The sequence below is a fragment of the Amblyomma mixtum genome, chromosome 2 (genome assembly GCF_055824585.1).
Source record: "Amblyomma mixtum isolate Tamu chromosome 2, ASM5582458v1, whole genome shotgun sequence".
NCBI lineage: Eukaryota > Metazoa > Arthropoda > Arachnida > Ixodida > Ixodidae > Amblyomma > Amblyomma mixtum.
The window spans coordinates 39,128,957-39,145,607 of record NC_143013.1 but is presented as its reverse complement, the minus strand read 5'-3'; the positions used below and the strand labels follow the sequence as shown (position 1 = coordinate 39,145,607).

Below are 16,651 nucleotides of genomic sequence, written 5' to 3'. Positions count from 1 at the left end.
CATACTGTCACATAGCTGGCTCCAGCAGGCCATGGAGTCTATAGAAAGCCATTTGGTACTACGGATACATTGTGCACAGTGGGAAGGCAGCAGATTGCTGTGAAGATGGGGGCATGTTGTGTTTGTAACTGGTGGCAAAGTTCAGCATCGGACACATGGCGAGACGTGGTTCCCAAGTCCAGAATAGTTGTATGTTGCGTCAAAGCGACCATAGTGACTAGTAGTTATGCATGGTGCAGTATAGTTTTTGTCGCAAGCAGTCCACATTCGGGCGGGTAGCAGGCTTCCATGCACTTCAATCTTATATTCCATTCTCAGTCTCCTAGTGAATTACAGTAGTGCCTCAAGTTTCATGTGAGCTAGACACTCTGGATGTACCCGCTGCGATGTCTTACTAGCTGTGGTATTCAGCAGTTGAGCCTAACTAGGGACACGGGATCGAATCCCTGCATCAGCAGGCACATTTTGATGTAGATGAAATTAAAAAAAATCCATGTGGTGTGTGATGTCGGTGCATGTTGTAGAACCCCAGGTGGCCTGCCTCCGCCGCAACATCTCTTCTAGCCCAGGTAAATAATACTGATAATAATAATAATAGTAATAATGCCAGTAAATAGCACATGTGGTAAAACAGCTGTATTGCTTAGGGCTCTTTTAAGATGCCAGCAAATTCTGCTTCAGTTCCTTCTGTAGTGGCACCTTGGGCGTGATATTCTAAATACGTTTTCCAGTGCTTATGGGTTTTTGCTTCTACCTAACAAAAGTGGCTTTGTTGGATAGTTTGTAGAGCCGTGCAAATAGGTGAATTTTGGATTTTGAACTGAATTTGAATATTATAAGTAGAGTGCAGATAGAAGCAAATAATACTTCCAAGTTAAATTTCAACTGAAATTTTCTCTTAAGCATGGCCTGAAAAACAAATTAGAGGTATTCAAATATCAAATCGAATAATTTCGATTTTCATTACAGGTAGTTCAAAATAAAGAAAAATGCTTTTCCACAAAACACAGCTATGAAGAGAAACGGAGATGTTGAAACAAATTTTATTTTTACTCATCAGCATAATCGATCACAAAATGAACAAGGGAGGGGAAAACCTCAGGTTGCTTGAGCCTAATCAGCATAATTTGTTATACCTGTAACCTACCAGGCATTAAATAAGGAACCGGGAATCGTGCTGTATTAATAGCAGCAATAAACTTTATTTTGTATAGTAATACCTTGTTTAGAATTCTTTCAATAACAGTTGCTGTCATGAAAAAAAGGTCTGATATCACGGTTAGGCAATATGCTTAAAGTTTACTGAATGCTGTCACGAAGTATTGTAAGGTGGCCAGATCCCTACTTACTGGAGCAGTGACGTCAGCGGACGGTTAACGGCAAGGCACTGCAGGCAAAACACAAGATAGCTTGCGAAACGAACAGAAAAGCAGCAACCTGAGCTGCAATGCGAGCGGTACAATCCCTTCCACGTTCTCTCGTGACATGCAGACAGTGCGCCGGTTGTCAGTTGTCGAATGCAGCCTGAAATGCAATGCTTACGACGACACATAGCCTGCTTAGCCCTCGCATATCGGTTTCACCGGACTGCAAGCACTGGGATGGACCCCAACCACCCAAACGTCGTGAACTGCGAAGGTGCATAACCCCTTCAGGCGCTGTGTCCACATGTTTGGACGCGACTTGAGCCTGCTTATATTTTCGTATACGAAGCAAATTTCCACCTTTTAATTTTGCGCTCTTACCATTTGACCCTTCCTGTCCAGTTTGTGGCGCCATCTCTCGCAGCTACAGCGAAATGTGTGTTGTAAAAAATAAGAAAAGTTAGGCATCACGGCATTTTTTTGGCAGGTTGGTTGAAAGCTTTTATTTTTGCATGCTGTCTGTTCATGTTGTCGGGAATGATGCAATTTACCATATGGAATGTGTCAAAATAGGTTAATGTAGAAATGGCGCACTAGTTTTCATTATCATAGATGAAGGAAAAGTACTGTGGTGGACATTCAGAGTGGCGCGTCCACAAACGTGGACATGGCATCTTAATGCCGAAAATGTCAAAGTGGTGTTTTCTGCCCACTATGCGCTGTTATGGAATGTGTCAAAATAGGTTAATGTAGAAATGGCGCACTAGTTTTCATTATCATAGATGAAGGAAAAGTACTGCGGTGGACATTCAGAGTGGCACGTCCACAAACGTGGACATGGCATCTTAATGCCGAAAATGTCAAAGTGGTGTTTTCTGCCCACTATGCGCTGTTTTTTCGGGCAAGTGCAGTACAAAATGGGATTATGCTTTTAGGTGTTGAAAACTATGTTTGTACTAGGAGAACTTTGGACGACTCCGGTGCTTAAGCATTGTTCATGAAAATAGCCAGTGGAGAAGCACCTCCAAAAAAGTGTGGCTAACCTAGCAATGAAGACCTGCAGGTGGTCGCAGAACCGCCACTACGCTGAACCGCTGCTGACAAACACAGCATGCTATGAGCTTAAAGTCAGGAGGGTCACGGAGGGACTTAGGCCCCCTACCAATATTGAGAGGGGATCTGAGTCCCCCCCCATGACATAAGGTGGACTGCACGAGTCCGAAGCAAGAAACCCCTTTTTTATGCTTCGTTTCAGTGCTGGTCTCAATAGTATTGTTTTGAAAATTTGGCTGTGTTATTCAGGAGCAATTGTTAGCATTTCGTATAAAACCCGAGACGGAGAAAAATACAAAGTGGCAGCACTACACAAGGGAGGATGAAAAAGGGCAACCCGTATCTTCACACCACTAGTCAGTTCAGAGCTGGCTGCTCAGCTCCAAGGCTACAAAACAACAATCAGCACACTGGTGGAGCATGGGGATAGTTTATTTCAGGTGTCTGACATAAATTGAGCAAACAACCGCCTTTGAAAATGATTTCACCTCTCTGTAAAACCATGTGCAAAACAGGCTACAAGCTCCTTTCTACCTATTCCTCTCCACCTGTGCTCAGGTCACTTGAGGCCCTATCGATGGAGCCAGCCTTTAGGCACTGCCTATGGTGGAAGCAACCATCAGCCCCACTTTTGAACACGTTAATTGGACAACGGTGCTGACATGAAGGCTGCACATCTAAAAGCCACATTCGGTGCCGAAATGCCGAATTTTTCTCTGCCTGTCATCGCAGAACGACTGCTTTTATCTGTTTCATAGGTCATGGACTAGAGAATAATTCTCTGAAGCTTATGTTCTTACAGCTAAACATTGCAAATGTTGCAGTTGCTATGTTCGTGTGGCGTCATGTCCAGGGCCAGTGAACGCTGCCCTGCCATTCCCCCCAAAATGTCTTGCCGTAAGATAAGCTAATGACATGTTTACTGAAGTACAGTAGGGAATGCCTTCTGCGCTGCATCGTGCCACTGCTCTTTTTTATTTGTATAGGTGCAACGAAAACGAACCTTGGTATTGAAAACCAACTTCCTGGCAGCATTTCTGGTTGGTATAAAACATGCTTGCAGTGTCAGGAAGCCACATTTAGCTTCTTGCAAAGCACAACAGCTCAAACATCCAGTGATTCTTAGGAAACTGTGCTCACAGCGGTCATTATTCATTTAGCTTGGCAGCCTGCTGTGAGCACTTTCACTTTGGCAGTCATTGCCATTGCTTGGGGGTCCCCAGTCTTTGTGTCTAGCATGCCGCTGTTTGTGACTACAGTTGTTTCAGCAAAAGACTTACTTTGTTTGTGTGCACCTGTTGCAGGCATGCTGCCCTCTCAGAGCCTCGTGATGTCTCAAATCCAGCTGCCGATGGGTGTGCCTCCTCCACCCAACCACATGCTCATGGTGCCACCGAACACCTCCCAAACCCTCCTGGGGCCCAGCGCCCTGGGACTGCTGCCCCCTCACTTGGGCCTGCCAGGGGCTGCATTGGGTCTGCCACTTCATCCTCCTATGAGCCTCCCAGTCACCTCTCAAGCAGCAGTGGTTCCCATCGTCACTACAGCAAACCCTGCTGCAGTTGTCACCCAGTCACCCGCTGTGGTGACAGCACCTGTTGTAGATAGCTCGACCGCAGATGTACCGATGGCCATTGATGGTGACGCCACACCCACAGATGAAGATGGTACAAGTGAAGCAAGTCGCCTTGGTTTGGTCCCTTCTGCTTCAGGGGAGGCAGCAGCAGGCAGCCATAAAGAGCCTGCTGAAAGTTCAAAGCCGACTGTGAATGAGTTTGGTGTGGTGCCATCTTCTGGTGGATTTGCACCTCTGTCTGCGCCACCTGGTGTGCCAAGCCAATTTGTGAACCAGGGTCTGGTAGGAAAAGAAAAGACTGATTCTGGAGCAGCAAAGGAAACAAAGTCTCCAGTGGCTGGATCTAGTCATGAAGCACCTAGTGCAGATGTCAAGGCTGCACAGCCTGAAAAAACTGAGCCTGACAAAATGCAGGTGGATGAACCTAGTACAGGGCAGCAGGCTGCCGAACCAGGACAGGAAGCTCGCACTTTTGAAGTACCTCCAGTGAGCTCTGCTACAATTCCCTTGCCTGTTGGGCTCCCAGGAATGCCATCACCCCCCATGCCTCCTAGAGGATTTGCTGGTGCACCGGTACGTTTCAGGGGGCCACCCATGTTCCCCTTCGAGAACCCTGCCGATGGCAGGCCTGGCATGGAATTCCCAGGAACTAGGTTAATGGGTCCGGATCCAAGAATGATAGTTCCCCCATCAGGCGATTTTCGGCAGCCTAGCCCTCATGACCAAGCCATGGTGGTAGGACCAGAGCAGAGAATGATGGGTGGCCCTTTGGAACAGCGTATGCTTGATGGACCTCCAGAAGCAAGAATGATGGGTGGTCACATGGAACCTCGTATGCAGAGGGGGCCTGAATCTAGGATGATGGGTGGTCCACCAGAACCGCGAATAATTGGTGGCCCTATGGAGCCAAGATTGATGGGTGGACCGCCTGAGCCAAGGATGATGGGTGGCCCGGAGGAACTCCGAATGCTTGGCTGCCCTCCTGAGCATCGAATGATGGGTGGTCCGCGAGACCACAGAATGATGGGTGTGCCTATGCCAGAGCCTAGGATGATGGGAGGACCTCCTGACCATCGAATGATTGGGGGACCAATGGAACACAGAATGATGGGAGGGCCCATGGAACATCGCATGATGGCAGGGCTTCCAGACCACCGAATGATGGGTGGGCCTCCGGACCACAGAATGATGGGTGGCCCTCCTGACCACAGAATGATAGCTGGCCCTCCTGACCACAGAATGATGGGAGGTCCTCCTGACCACAGGATGATGGGAGGTCCACCAGATCACAGAATGTTGGGCCCTCCGGATCATCGGATGATTGGCGGTCCACCGGACCACCGAATGCTGCCCGGGCCGCCAGACCACCGAATGCTGCCAGGGCCGCCAGACCATAGGATGCTCAGGCCACCCGACTTTAGATTAGGCGCTCCCCCACCAGACTTGAGAAAGCTTGGGCCTCCAGAACCGCGATTGTTGGCACCCGGTCCCCGCATGCTGGCTCCTAACCTACCGCCCATGATGGCGGCCTGTATCGCGGACCTGAAACCTCCGCAGGCTGAAGGCAAAGGTCCTGAGAGCCAAGGTGACAGCCACAGGGAGAAGAGTGCGGAAGACAAGCCCGCCGATTTCACTGACAAGAAAAGAGACGAGAACGGGGAAGCGCCAAAGGATTGGAAACCGCCAGCGGGAGGGCCGAACGGGCCAGCTGCTGAAGAGCGGCAGGCCAACGGCGAGCAGCCGTGGAAGCAGCCGGGCTTTGGCTTCTTCGGTCCCCCACGGTCGAGGTTTAACGATCCACCTCAGTCCGAGCGCGGACCCGACAGCGCCTGGAGCGCTGGGAGGGACGGCGACGACAGTGGGTTCGGCGGAAACGACAGGCGTGTGTTCACGAATGCCTTTGGCGAGGTCACCCCCGAACGGCGGCGAGGAGGAGGCGGCCGCGAGCGCAGAAGCCGCTGGTCGCGGGAGGACGAGGACCGTGAATCTCGGTCGCGGTCGGAGCGCAGCGACCGAGACCGTGGCGATCGGGATCGAAGCGACCGCAGGGACCGGGATCGGAGCAAAGACCGCAGCGACCGGGACAGGGACCGCGATCGGAGCGACCGCGACAGGGACCGCAGTGATCGCGACCGGAGTGACCGGGACCGGAGCGACCGGGACCGGGATCGCAGCGATCGCGACCGGGACCGAGACCGCAGCGACAAGGATCGCGACCGTGATCGGGAAAAGGACCGTGATCGTGAGAAGGACCGGGATCGAGAGAAGGACCGAGACCGGGAGAAGGACCGAGACCGGGACAGAGAACGCGACAGGAGCGATCGGGACCGTGATCGTGGGGACAGAGACCGTGACCGGGGTGACAAGGACAAGGAGCGCAGCGAGCGCAGTAGTAGCAGAGGGGACCACCGCAGGAGCCGAGACCGTGACCGAAGTACCGGCCGTGGCCACAGCTCGCCGGAGCGAGCCGCAGCAGCTGAAGCGAGCAGCAACGGCGAGGTGAGCAGCAACAGCAGGCCGAACGGGAGCACTGAGGAAGTGCCTTTGCCGAAAGACGTTGAATGCAAGGCCCCCGCCGAATCGGAAGCAGCCAAGGCAGCGGACCAAGCAAAGGCGTGACGTATCTGATGAAGACTCATCTTTTTGAGTGCGCGAATGTGTGTGCGTGAGGAGCGTTGTGTACATAACAAACGAGACAGCTCGGCATTACGGGACGGAGCAGGGCTTTGCCCGGGCCTGAGAAAAAAAAACACAGAAATGGGCTTCTTAATGGACTGCCCTGGCGCAGCAAGTCGCCCACCGACCCTGCGGGTCGCAAAACCAAATAAAACGAAAATAGTGCTCTGCCTGTTTCTGTTACACGAAACATGCTTTGCCTTTTCTGGTTTGGCCCCACCCCCGCTGGGTGTCTCTGAAGAAGCAAGACACGATTGATGTTACTCCCCAGGCTGTCTTTCTGCTGCAAGTAGCTGCAAGCTCGACGTGCCATCGGCAGCCGCAGGGTAAGTGGCCCACGGAGGACACGACGACGACTGCAGCGGCCACGCTACCTGCCTGCCGGACTGTGAACTGTTGATCGACCACGGACGCTCGGCGCAAAAGGTAGCGGCTTCTCCCACGGCACGCTTTCGACCTATCGCGGAATGTTGAGCTGCGTTGTTAGGGAACCGAGGGCGAGTGATCTTTCCCGTCGCTTCACCCGTGAAGCCCTGGGAAAGAGGCTCCTGACGCCTATTTTTGTTTCCTCTAAAGTTGTTTAGAGAGGTTCGAGCGTGTTTTCTTTCCTATGTGCTGTAACGAAACGAGAAGGGTACTGAGAGCGAGTGTGTAGTGTATGCTTTCTGGGTAGAAATAAATACTGCTGATTGTCCGCAGCATCCACTCAGTTTGGTATGGGAGAGTACATGAGTGACGCTTGGCGCTGTATGCGGAAGGAAGAGTCCTAACAGAATACTTAGGCTATATCAGTTTCGTTGGTCATAACTTTTTTTTTTTTTTTTTCCCCGTGTGTGCCCTTCGCTGCACGTTTTGAACTTCTGGAGAGGGGACTCGTTCTCTGTGTGCACGAACGTGAAGCAGTGATGCCTGTATTCAGAGCTCATGTCGATAGTTATTGCCATCGGGCGTAACTGGCATGGCCCTCCTCTGTTTACTTACCCGACTGCATTGCCTTGCGTGGTTTACCACTGTGTTGTGATGTGCAACACCGCTCTTCATGCAGCATGACTACGCTTAGACCGGAGAAATGAAGGACGTACTGCGGAAGCTGCGTCCTCCAGTTCTTGCTTGTGGCTGTCGAGCGGTGGCAATATCTGTCGCGTTTGTGACGCAGAAACAGGACGTCTGCAAACCACTGGAGATAACGAGACGTGCTGTACAGCGAGACCAAGTGTGCCGGTTGGCGTCGACGACTTGGCACTTGTTTATAATTGCACCATTTGCGAAACGGTGTAAGAGCGATGGTTTGTAGTTGCGTGCTCAAATCGACTTAAGTTGGTCTGCAGATGGTCGCGCCTTCTGTAGGGATCTAGCGGTACTAGCGGATTCCTCGGGCCTTGTTCTGCTCGAAAGCCTCGGCGCGCGGTCTCTTAGCTGTTTGAGCTGGCAGATGGCGCCTCGGTTTGCTACCCTTCAGAAAACATCTCCACGCGATTCTTCGACTTTTAATTTGCAAGTTACTTAGCAGCTGTTATAGCTGTGGTTCCTTACGCCGCATCTTTATACGCGCACCCGAGTTCGCAAGCGCTGACTTGGTGGCGCGCGCTACCATAGTCTAGCTTCTGGAGGGAGGGCGTAACTAGACCGGTTCACTTGGTGCCGGTCAAGAACGAAGCGGCTAATGCCCCTCAAAGGAGCCCTTGGATCTGCAACCGTTAAATCGCGGGGAGTGGCAGATAAATGGGGTATTAAAAACCACGGCATCATGGAAATCGGCTGGCTGCAGGGCCTCCTGTGAGAAGCATGCGCCGCTTCATTCTTGACTATAGTGAGTTTCTTGATCTCGCTGATTTGGCGCATATTGTAGGCCGAACTAGGTTGGACTAGAGTTACTGTATATGCACCTTTGGTAGCATATACAGTAACTCTAGGTTGGACCCACTACTCGCGCCCTCAGGTGTCTCGTGTGTGAGATGAATTAGCGACAAGCAGGTGTTCGGCAAATGTTTGGCTTTATATAGCGTGGCGTTCTCTTCCGCGTAGCGGAAATAAAAGCGCTTCAGACTGCTTTCTGCCAGTACATATTCGACTAGTGTCGTGATAGGCGCTTTTTCTTTTCGTTCGATTGAGCCGCATTATTTGACACGGGGGCTATCTGCATTTACTTCCATATCGCCTGAACTTGTCGGCTCCATGACGCATTAACGAACAGTTATCGCGCCGTTGAGACAACCGTGGACAGCCGAACCGCCGTATTTTGTCCAGATAGGGACCGTCGGGAAAAGGGGCCGTTGCTCCGCGGCGGCCCTTCGGAGGTCCACCGAGGTGTATCGTTCCTCGCGTCGCCTGCGCCGCTGGGTTCGAGGCACAATACGCCAGGTCAGAACGAAGCCGCGCACTGTAAAACCTAGAGTGCGGGAAATGAGTATGCCAGATTTAAGTGTGTAAAGAGTGTTCTGTATCAGCCCCGACATTTTGAGTTTTCTAGCCGTCAGAAGTGACTGTTATTTTGAAACGGCGCAGCATATATAAATGGAATGCTCGACGTTAACAATGGCATGTGTGTTGGAGCGTGTGCGCTTTTGTATTACTCTTATCGCGACGCAAAATGTTTCACGACAGCAGTTGAAGTCTTTACGAGATTTTGATTTCTTGCTTCTGTTCCTTGGGCTTTTGCCACCCTAACCTCTCGCCGTTACGCGGATAGCGTCACGAGCCTTTAATGTTCAATGAAGATCGTTTTATCGTACCCTAAGCCCTGTACAGCGCTATGCCGCACAGCCCTGAAATTGGATTTAGCATAGCTCGATCTGCTTCCGCGGAGACGTAGCTGCGGGCGCCAGGTGCTCGCAGCTGTGTCTGGACCAGTCTGCGTGTGCGCATGGCGGTGTGGGGAAGTGAATCGTGCAATGCAAAAGATCTCTCTCAATCGCCGGGGTGAAAAGTCAACGATCTTGCTTTTCTTCAATTGCACCAGGGTGCCGCCGCGGTGGCTCAGTGGTTATGGCACTCGGCTGCTGACCCGAAAGAGGAGGGTTCGATCCCGGCCGCGGCGGTTGAATTTCGACGGAGGAGAAATTCTAGAGGCCCGTGTACTGTGCGATGTCAGTGCACGTTAAAGAACCCCAGGTGGTCGAAATTTCCGGAGCCCTCCACTACGGCGTCTCTCATAGCCTAAGTCGCTTTGGGACGTTGAACCCCATAAACCTAACCAAACCAATTGCACCAGGGACGAAATGTTTTCTGCTTGTAAGGGTGAATTGTTACCCCATACAGACCGCAAGTGGGCTTTTGGAATGAGGCAGTGCGACGTCTCAAAAAGTTTGTATTTTGACAAAAACGGCGCTGGAAGCCTGTAGCCTATATTGCTTCATGTGCGATGGACTCGGTATGGAATGTAAATTTACTGGATGTACTGCGTTATTGGCTGCATAACGCTGCTGTTCAGGCTAAATGCTATTTGAGTTGATAGTGTGGTTACGTGTCGAAGGACTCAAACATTTGTAAGATTGAGGCAGGGCCCTTATGTGGCTTGTGACTCTTCGGGAATCCTCTTGTCGATTGATACCTGCTGTTATCAGTCACTTGCAGCGCACTGAGTAATTACACTAGTTTATGCCACCTGTCAACAAAAGCCCAATGTAAATGCCCTTGATTCCGAGGCAAGATATTTTTCGTTGAGTGCAGTCATTCGGCCCCGACCGGTAGTTCAAGAAGGGGGAGGACACTTGAAGGCAGCAGGCCTGGCCTCATTATGCTCTCTCGCATCGTGCAAGGCTTTGAAATTTGACACTAGCGCTTCGGTTAGACTTGTTCCCGCGCCATTTTTCAGCAACGTCTACTATCTAGACAGGCGAGGAGGTTACCATTTTCATCCAGAGCATGTCATTTCGCTGGTTTCGTTTCGTGATGTTCTAGATCGGCGTAAATGCCAAAAGGCGCCACAAGAGCAGCGAACCATGCTGCTGCGAGTCAGTGTTATATACCACTTTTGCACCCGACAGTACATTAGATGCCCAGCTTCCATGCCCAGCGACAGGTACAGCCCCCGTCAAAAACACACAGCCCAAGGGAGTTGCTTCTGTCTAGCGGGGCTCCCTTGCACGTGTAGCAGTCCAAAGCTTATTAGGATTGACAACTCGAAGCCATTTCTCTCGAGAGGCTACGATTGCTGAGGATGCATAATGAGGCATGCAGCAGGCCTCACAAGCAAACCCCTTGGCCCGTATACTTTTGTCGGAGGCTGTACATACCATTGCCCATTAGTACCCGTACTGCGGCAGCTCTGACCGAACGCGTTCCCATCTTTGCTGCTGTCTGTTTTGCCTCGTAAGGTTTTGATACCGCGCAGCATGCAGCAGTGGAGGTGGTTATGCGTTCTGTACCTTAGTGCTGCAATCTACACTAGGAGATGGGTCGCCCATCGCCCGGAAGCGGCTCGCGTTACATGCTAGCAGCCAAAGGTTTTGGGGGCATGTGACTTTCGATCCATTTTTAGAGCGAAGTTCGTTTCTTTAGAGCGGTTTTAGCGAAGAAGCTTCCGACGCTTGCTTCGAAACGACCCATGGATCGAAACAGTTCAGTAAAGCCTAGTATGAGCAGTGGAACATAGTAAAAATTCAGGGGGCACTTTGACTGTCTAAAGTGCGTAGAGGCGAAAGCGTTTTCCGCACCACTTTCAGTGCTTCTGTGGCACTAGTGGCGTCACATGTAATTGAGTACTAATTACTAAGTGATGACAAATCACTAATTAATGGTTAATTACTTATTAATGCCTGAATACTAATTAACTGCTAATTAAGCTTAAGCTTAAGCTTCGCCTTTAGGAGTGGAACGCGACAGCGTGTTGTAGCGCTGCCAGGGAGTCCACGGAACCCCACGACCCGTTCGGCACGATGCCTTGCCGTTTCAACGCAACGGTTTTTGAGGAAAGGAAATGGCGCAGTAAATCTCTGTCATCTCGGTGGACACCTGAACCGCACCGTAGAGGAACGGAGTTAGTGGGAGTGAAAGAAGAAAGCCGAAGATGGCCCGTAATGAAGAAAATGAAAATTGTATTTGAGGAAAGAAAATTACGCAGTAACTGTCTCACATATCTCGGTGGACACCCGTCAAAATTCAGGGGGGGGGGGGTGCACTTTTTTGACCTAAAGTGTGGTCACTGATGTGTGGTTAAGCTGTTAAGCTTCGCCTCTAAGAGTGGAACGCGAGAGCGTCTTGCAACGCTGCCAGGGAGTCCATAGAACGCCATCGCCCATTCGGTTCTACGCCTCGCTCGTCGGTAAATTGGTTTTTGAGGAAAGAAAATGTATTTCTCTCTCATATCTCGGTGGACACCTAAACCTCGCCGGAAGGGAAGGGAGGAGGATGGCAGTGAGCGAAGACACCGTATTCACTAGACGTGCCTTTGTTCATTCCAAACCATCGAGCTGGCATGGCGGAGTGGATAGTATGCTCGTCTCGCACTCCGAAGACCGGGGTTCGATTCCCGAGCTCGACCAATTTCTTACTAGGTTTTATTTATTTATATGGCCTGACTAGAGAAGTTAATTAGGCTAATTGGGTAATTAAGCAATTAACTAAGCTCAGTCCCACTTACTTGGAGCATCACTATACGATCCCTTCAATTGGTTGCATGGTTACTAGGCAAAGTACAATTGGCCCCGTTTGAAATTGGCGCACTGTGACGTCACGACCGTTTCGACCAACTGAAAAGCGTGACATTCTCTGTCGACAACTGCTGCTTACAACGATGAGACATTAAAGGCTTTCGCCTTAATACCGAACAACTCAAATGAGCTTGGCGCCTCTGAGCAGTTTTCTCTAGGTCCACGTAAAAAATATTGCGTGTTACCAAACAAGGACTTCACCGTACCTTTTATAGTGCTTTATATTGTCTAAAGCGACTCTGAGGAAACCGTAGTTTGCCTGTATCGCTAACGATACCGTCTTCTAATCGGAAAGACTACCGACACCGAAAACCGCATTTACAGGCTGTAAAGGACCACGCAATGCAGGTAGCGCCATCATCGGCCGATTTCGCAAGTGAAAAACAAGCGTCGGCGCCATTTTTTTTTCTTCGCGGATCTCAGATTCTAAGCTACACAGCTATTCACTTCAAAACGGCGGTAACTAGACCTTCCGGTAAGAACGTCGCTAGTGTGATTCGACTGGCGGAGCGATTTTTAAAACCCTTTTCCTCGCCGATAAATGCATGTGTTGCTGCCGGGCAAACATTAGCATAGCCAGGAAGAGTCGGAGAATCAGTTTTTTTCTGAGAACAATAATTGCATGGAGTTGTCCTCAATGTCTCTTTAGGTCTTAAAAAATGGCCTGGCTTAGCTTATGGTTAAGCCTAGGATGCGAAGCATACCGCCGGCGGAGGCTGCGCGTCCGCAAGCGAGCGCACGAGTTGAGCCCCAGTTTTCACAGCTGTTGTGACGTCAGCGCCCCTAGCGGAAGGAGCGGGAGTTAGGCCGCCGGTGGAGGCTGCGCGTCCGCAAGCGAGCGCACGAGTTGAGCCCCAGCTTTCACAGCTGTTGTGACGTCATATCACGTGGTGCGCCGATGTAGGTCAAGTGGTAGCTACGCGGCCGCGCGCGGCGCAGCAAGGAAGAGCTCGGTTGTGCGGCTAGTATGCTTCGCATAAAATGTGGTATCGGCGCCGTTCGTATCCCGACCTCGCGACCGAGCAGCACTGAGCCTCGCCGCATTGTGCAAGTGTGTCCCGCCGTCGTACTGCGCGTCGCGAGGAAACACCGTAACATGCGGTTATCGTACGGCCTACCGTTTGCTCTTTGCAGCCGTCGGAACTTCGCTCTACATTTGCCACGTGGTGACGGCGCAGAATCACTGCGTTAGCACTGACTTGTCGGTGTTAACTGCACTGCACTATGCGAGTGTAAATCATTGCGGGAATGGTGTGAGTGCGCGACGTAGAGTCGTGATGTCGTGTACTGTCTGGGACAAAAGTGGTATACTCCACGCGGCGGGAGCCGGAGCATCGGAAAACTGCGGCATTTTGGCGAGCTAAAGCACGACACATTGAAACGAGCCAAGCGGCATGTCTCGATCTCAGATGCCACCTGTAGAAGGCGTTGCAACGCAGTTTTCCGTTGCTCCGGCTCCCGGCGCGTGGAGTATACCACTTTTGTCCCCGATAGTACACAGAAACAGGTGACGTGAACTTTGCCACCGACGCGTGTCCTTATATCAGATATTGTTACGGCTGGAAGAAGACTGTAGGTATGCGGTATATGAATAATAAAATGTCACTGCTCTGCAAGACGCGGGCACAACACGAAAAGAGCAGGACTTGCGCAGACTGTTGACTGATATATTGGGACATCCCGAAGGAATATATAAAGTCGCCTAATAAAAACCAAAAAACACAACCGGCAGTAGTACAGCAATCTCAAAGGTGGCGCTGCCATTACATGTTCAAGTGTTAACTAGTCACAGGTGTGATGTTCAGCGTCCCAAAGCTGCACAAGGGTTATGAGGAACCCCGTAATGGGGGCTGCGCTTTAATTTCAACCACCTCAAGTTCTTTGAAAGGAAGGACACCGAAAACTTAAACAATTTTTTTTATTATTAGCGAAAATAGATTCGATGTCTCTTCCTGGGTATGTTGACGTTCGTCCGGCAGCTAAGGACGCATCGATTGCTGAGAAAATGGTTGAGAAACCTGCGTTCAATGGGATTTTAACGCGAGAGCGTGAAGGGCACAGTGTCGCAGGAAAGCCGTCGTCTGCGTCGACGGCCGTGAGTGAAAAATGCACTGAAAATACCCAGAGAAGCAACCCATGTCACGTGACCCTGTGACATCTCAGCCTGTCTACTAGATTGTGAGCAAACTGCCCGCCGTGGCAGGTGGCAGTTCAATTAATGCTTGATCGCGAGAGGTTGCTCCGGAAGAGCAACCTGGGTCTCACAAGCCCCGCCGGTGGCAGCACCTGCCATCGCAGGGCAGTGGCGCCACAAGTGGTATGAGGGCTACCAGGGATCTATGAATGTAGACAATGACCAGGAAGCATGTATGGGCATTGACGCATTAACGTTATCGCGTAGACAATGACCAGGAAGCATGTATGGGCATTGACGCATTAACGCTATCGCGTAGACAATGACCAGGAAGCATGTATGGGCATTGACGCATGAACGCTATCGCGTAGACAATGACCAGGAAGCATGTATGGGCATTGACGCATTAACGCTATCGCGTAGACAATGACCAGGAAGCATGTATGGGCATTAACGCTATCGCGTAGACAATGACCAGGAAGCATGTATGGGCATTGACGCATTAACGCTATCGCGTAGACAATGACCAGGAAGCATGTATGGGCATTGACGCATGAACGCTATCGCGTCATACCCTCAGGGTGGTCCTTAAGTGTCCCTTCCAGTTGTTGCCGCCACTCTGCCCAAGCTCGTGGTGCCTACACCGAGAAGGACTCCATCGTTCACTTAAAACGGCGATTATGGTACAATCTAGCTGGTGGAATCTGAGACCAAAAAAAGCTCTGTCGACACAATGCAGTTCCGAAACCAGCCGATGGTGGCGACACTGGTATTTCAGTAATTAGCTTTTTCTAGACCTAAAAACTCCGTCGTGAGTTAAAGGGAAACTGCATAGGTTTTAGAAATCAAAGAGCTTGAGAGGGTCGAATGTGTGAAACTTGCAGGTAAAGTATGAGAAGTCTTTTTGGGCTAGCGCTTCAAATAGGGAAGTAATCGCCGATTAAAATCCGGACGCCCTTCAAGCTTCTCCGCAGCGCACAACGCGAAGTGGGGGGCGCATGATGACGTCATCGAAGGTATCGGTACATTTCCAACGCACGAACGCCTGCTTTGAAGGAAAAAAACCAATGCCACCGAAGGCAAACCCTGGCGAGAGTGCTCTGGCAGCGTCTAACGAGTCAGGGCAGGGTGTGGCTGACAACAGCGGTAATTTGAAATCATACCTTCCGTGACGTCATGCTGAATTTCTCTGCACTCCTCCGGTGCATTGAGGAGAAGCGCAAAATTGAATCGTCGATTACGTCACTATTTTAAATGTTAGAGCAGGAACACTTGGCATGCTTTACCTACAGCTTATATAGATTTGAATCCAGAGAATACTGCGAAATCCTCAAAAAAGTGGTGCAGTCGCCCTTTAAAGGAACCTCTTTGTCGTTAAAATACTGTTATCTACTGACGCGTTAATTCAAAATTGTCCAAAGTGTACCTTTAACGTGCACTGACATCGCACAGTACATGTCCAATGTACATTGCTTTCCGAGAGCGAGCACCAGTGAGTACTGAGGACATTGACGCCGCAAAAGGCAGGCAGCACCCACAGCTCGAGACGTCAGCCACGCAACTGGTGAACATGTGCAGGGACAAATGCTTCAAGGGAAAGATTACAAGACGTTTGACTTAAGGCCACCGGAGAGGCAGACATCTCCAGGTGGTTGACGGGATAGCAATGAGAACCGGAGGCTACTCATGGCCCTGAATGGGAATAGCTTACATGACTATCTGTCATATCGCCAGCTCCGACTTATGCCCTATGGCAAGTGCTCAAATAAAATAAAAAAAAAACATTAGAAACGTAAGAACTACGGACGCTTGCCGAAAAGCTGCGAGCACCTACTGCTGCGCTGTCTGCGTCATATTCAAGAAAAAAATTGCGTAGATAAACTAGACTGAGGGGCACACACACGCACCCACCCACCCACACGCACCCACCCACACACACACGAACACGTGCGCTTGTGTGTACGCGTGTTTCTCCCTTCAGTCTTGTGTTAATCTGCGCAAAGTTTCCTTGAATATGTCGCTACGCCAACTGGCCCAACGTTATGCTCTACTAAGCTTTCCACTGATGCGAGCGAATAACGTACCATAGGCGGAATCTTAATGTAGAAACGAAGGCATAAGCGACGTTTACCCCTGTGTGTATAAGCCTCCGTTTGGCTCGCGTTTCTGGACCAAGTATGGCCGCAGAAGTCTGATG

The 16,651-nt window shown here is 50.6% G+C and overlaps 1 protein-coding gene across 6 annotated transcripts in view; it reads left to right on the top strand.

The window, feature by feature from the left end:
* Nucleotides 1–7,378, top strand: part of Isha (Insulator su(Hw) mRNA adaptor) — a 49,350-nt gene extending 41,972 nt beyond the window's left edge. For 4 of the 6 annotated variants that reach the window (XM_089571212.1, XM_089571211.1, XM_089571210.1 and 1 more), the window contains one exon: nucleotides 3,722–7,378. In XM_089571212.1, coding sequence (XP_089427338.1) covers nucleotides 3,722–6,612 — 2,891 coding nt within the window. In that variant the 3' untranslated portion in view covers nucleotides 6,613–7,378. Of the gene's footprint in view, nucleotides 1–524; nucleotides 570–3,721 lie in introns of all 6 variants that reach the window. The other 2 variants (XM_089571208.1, XM_089571206.1) reach the window with 1 other exon arrangement.
* Nucleotides 7,379–16,651: the final 9,273 nt, after the last annotated feature.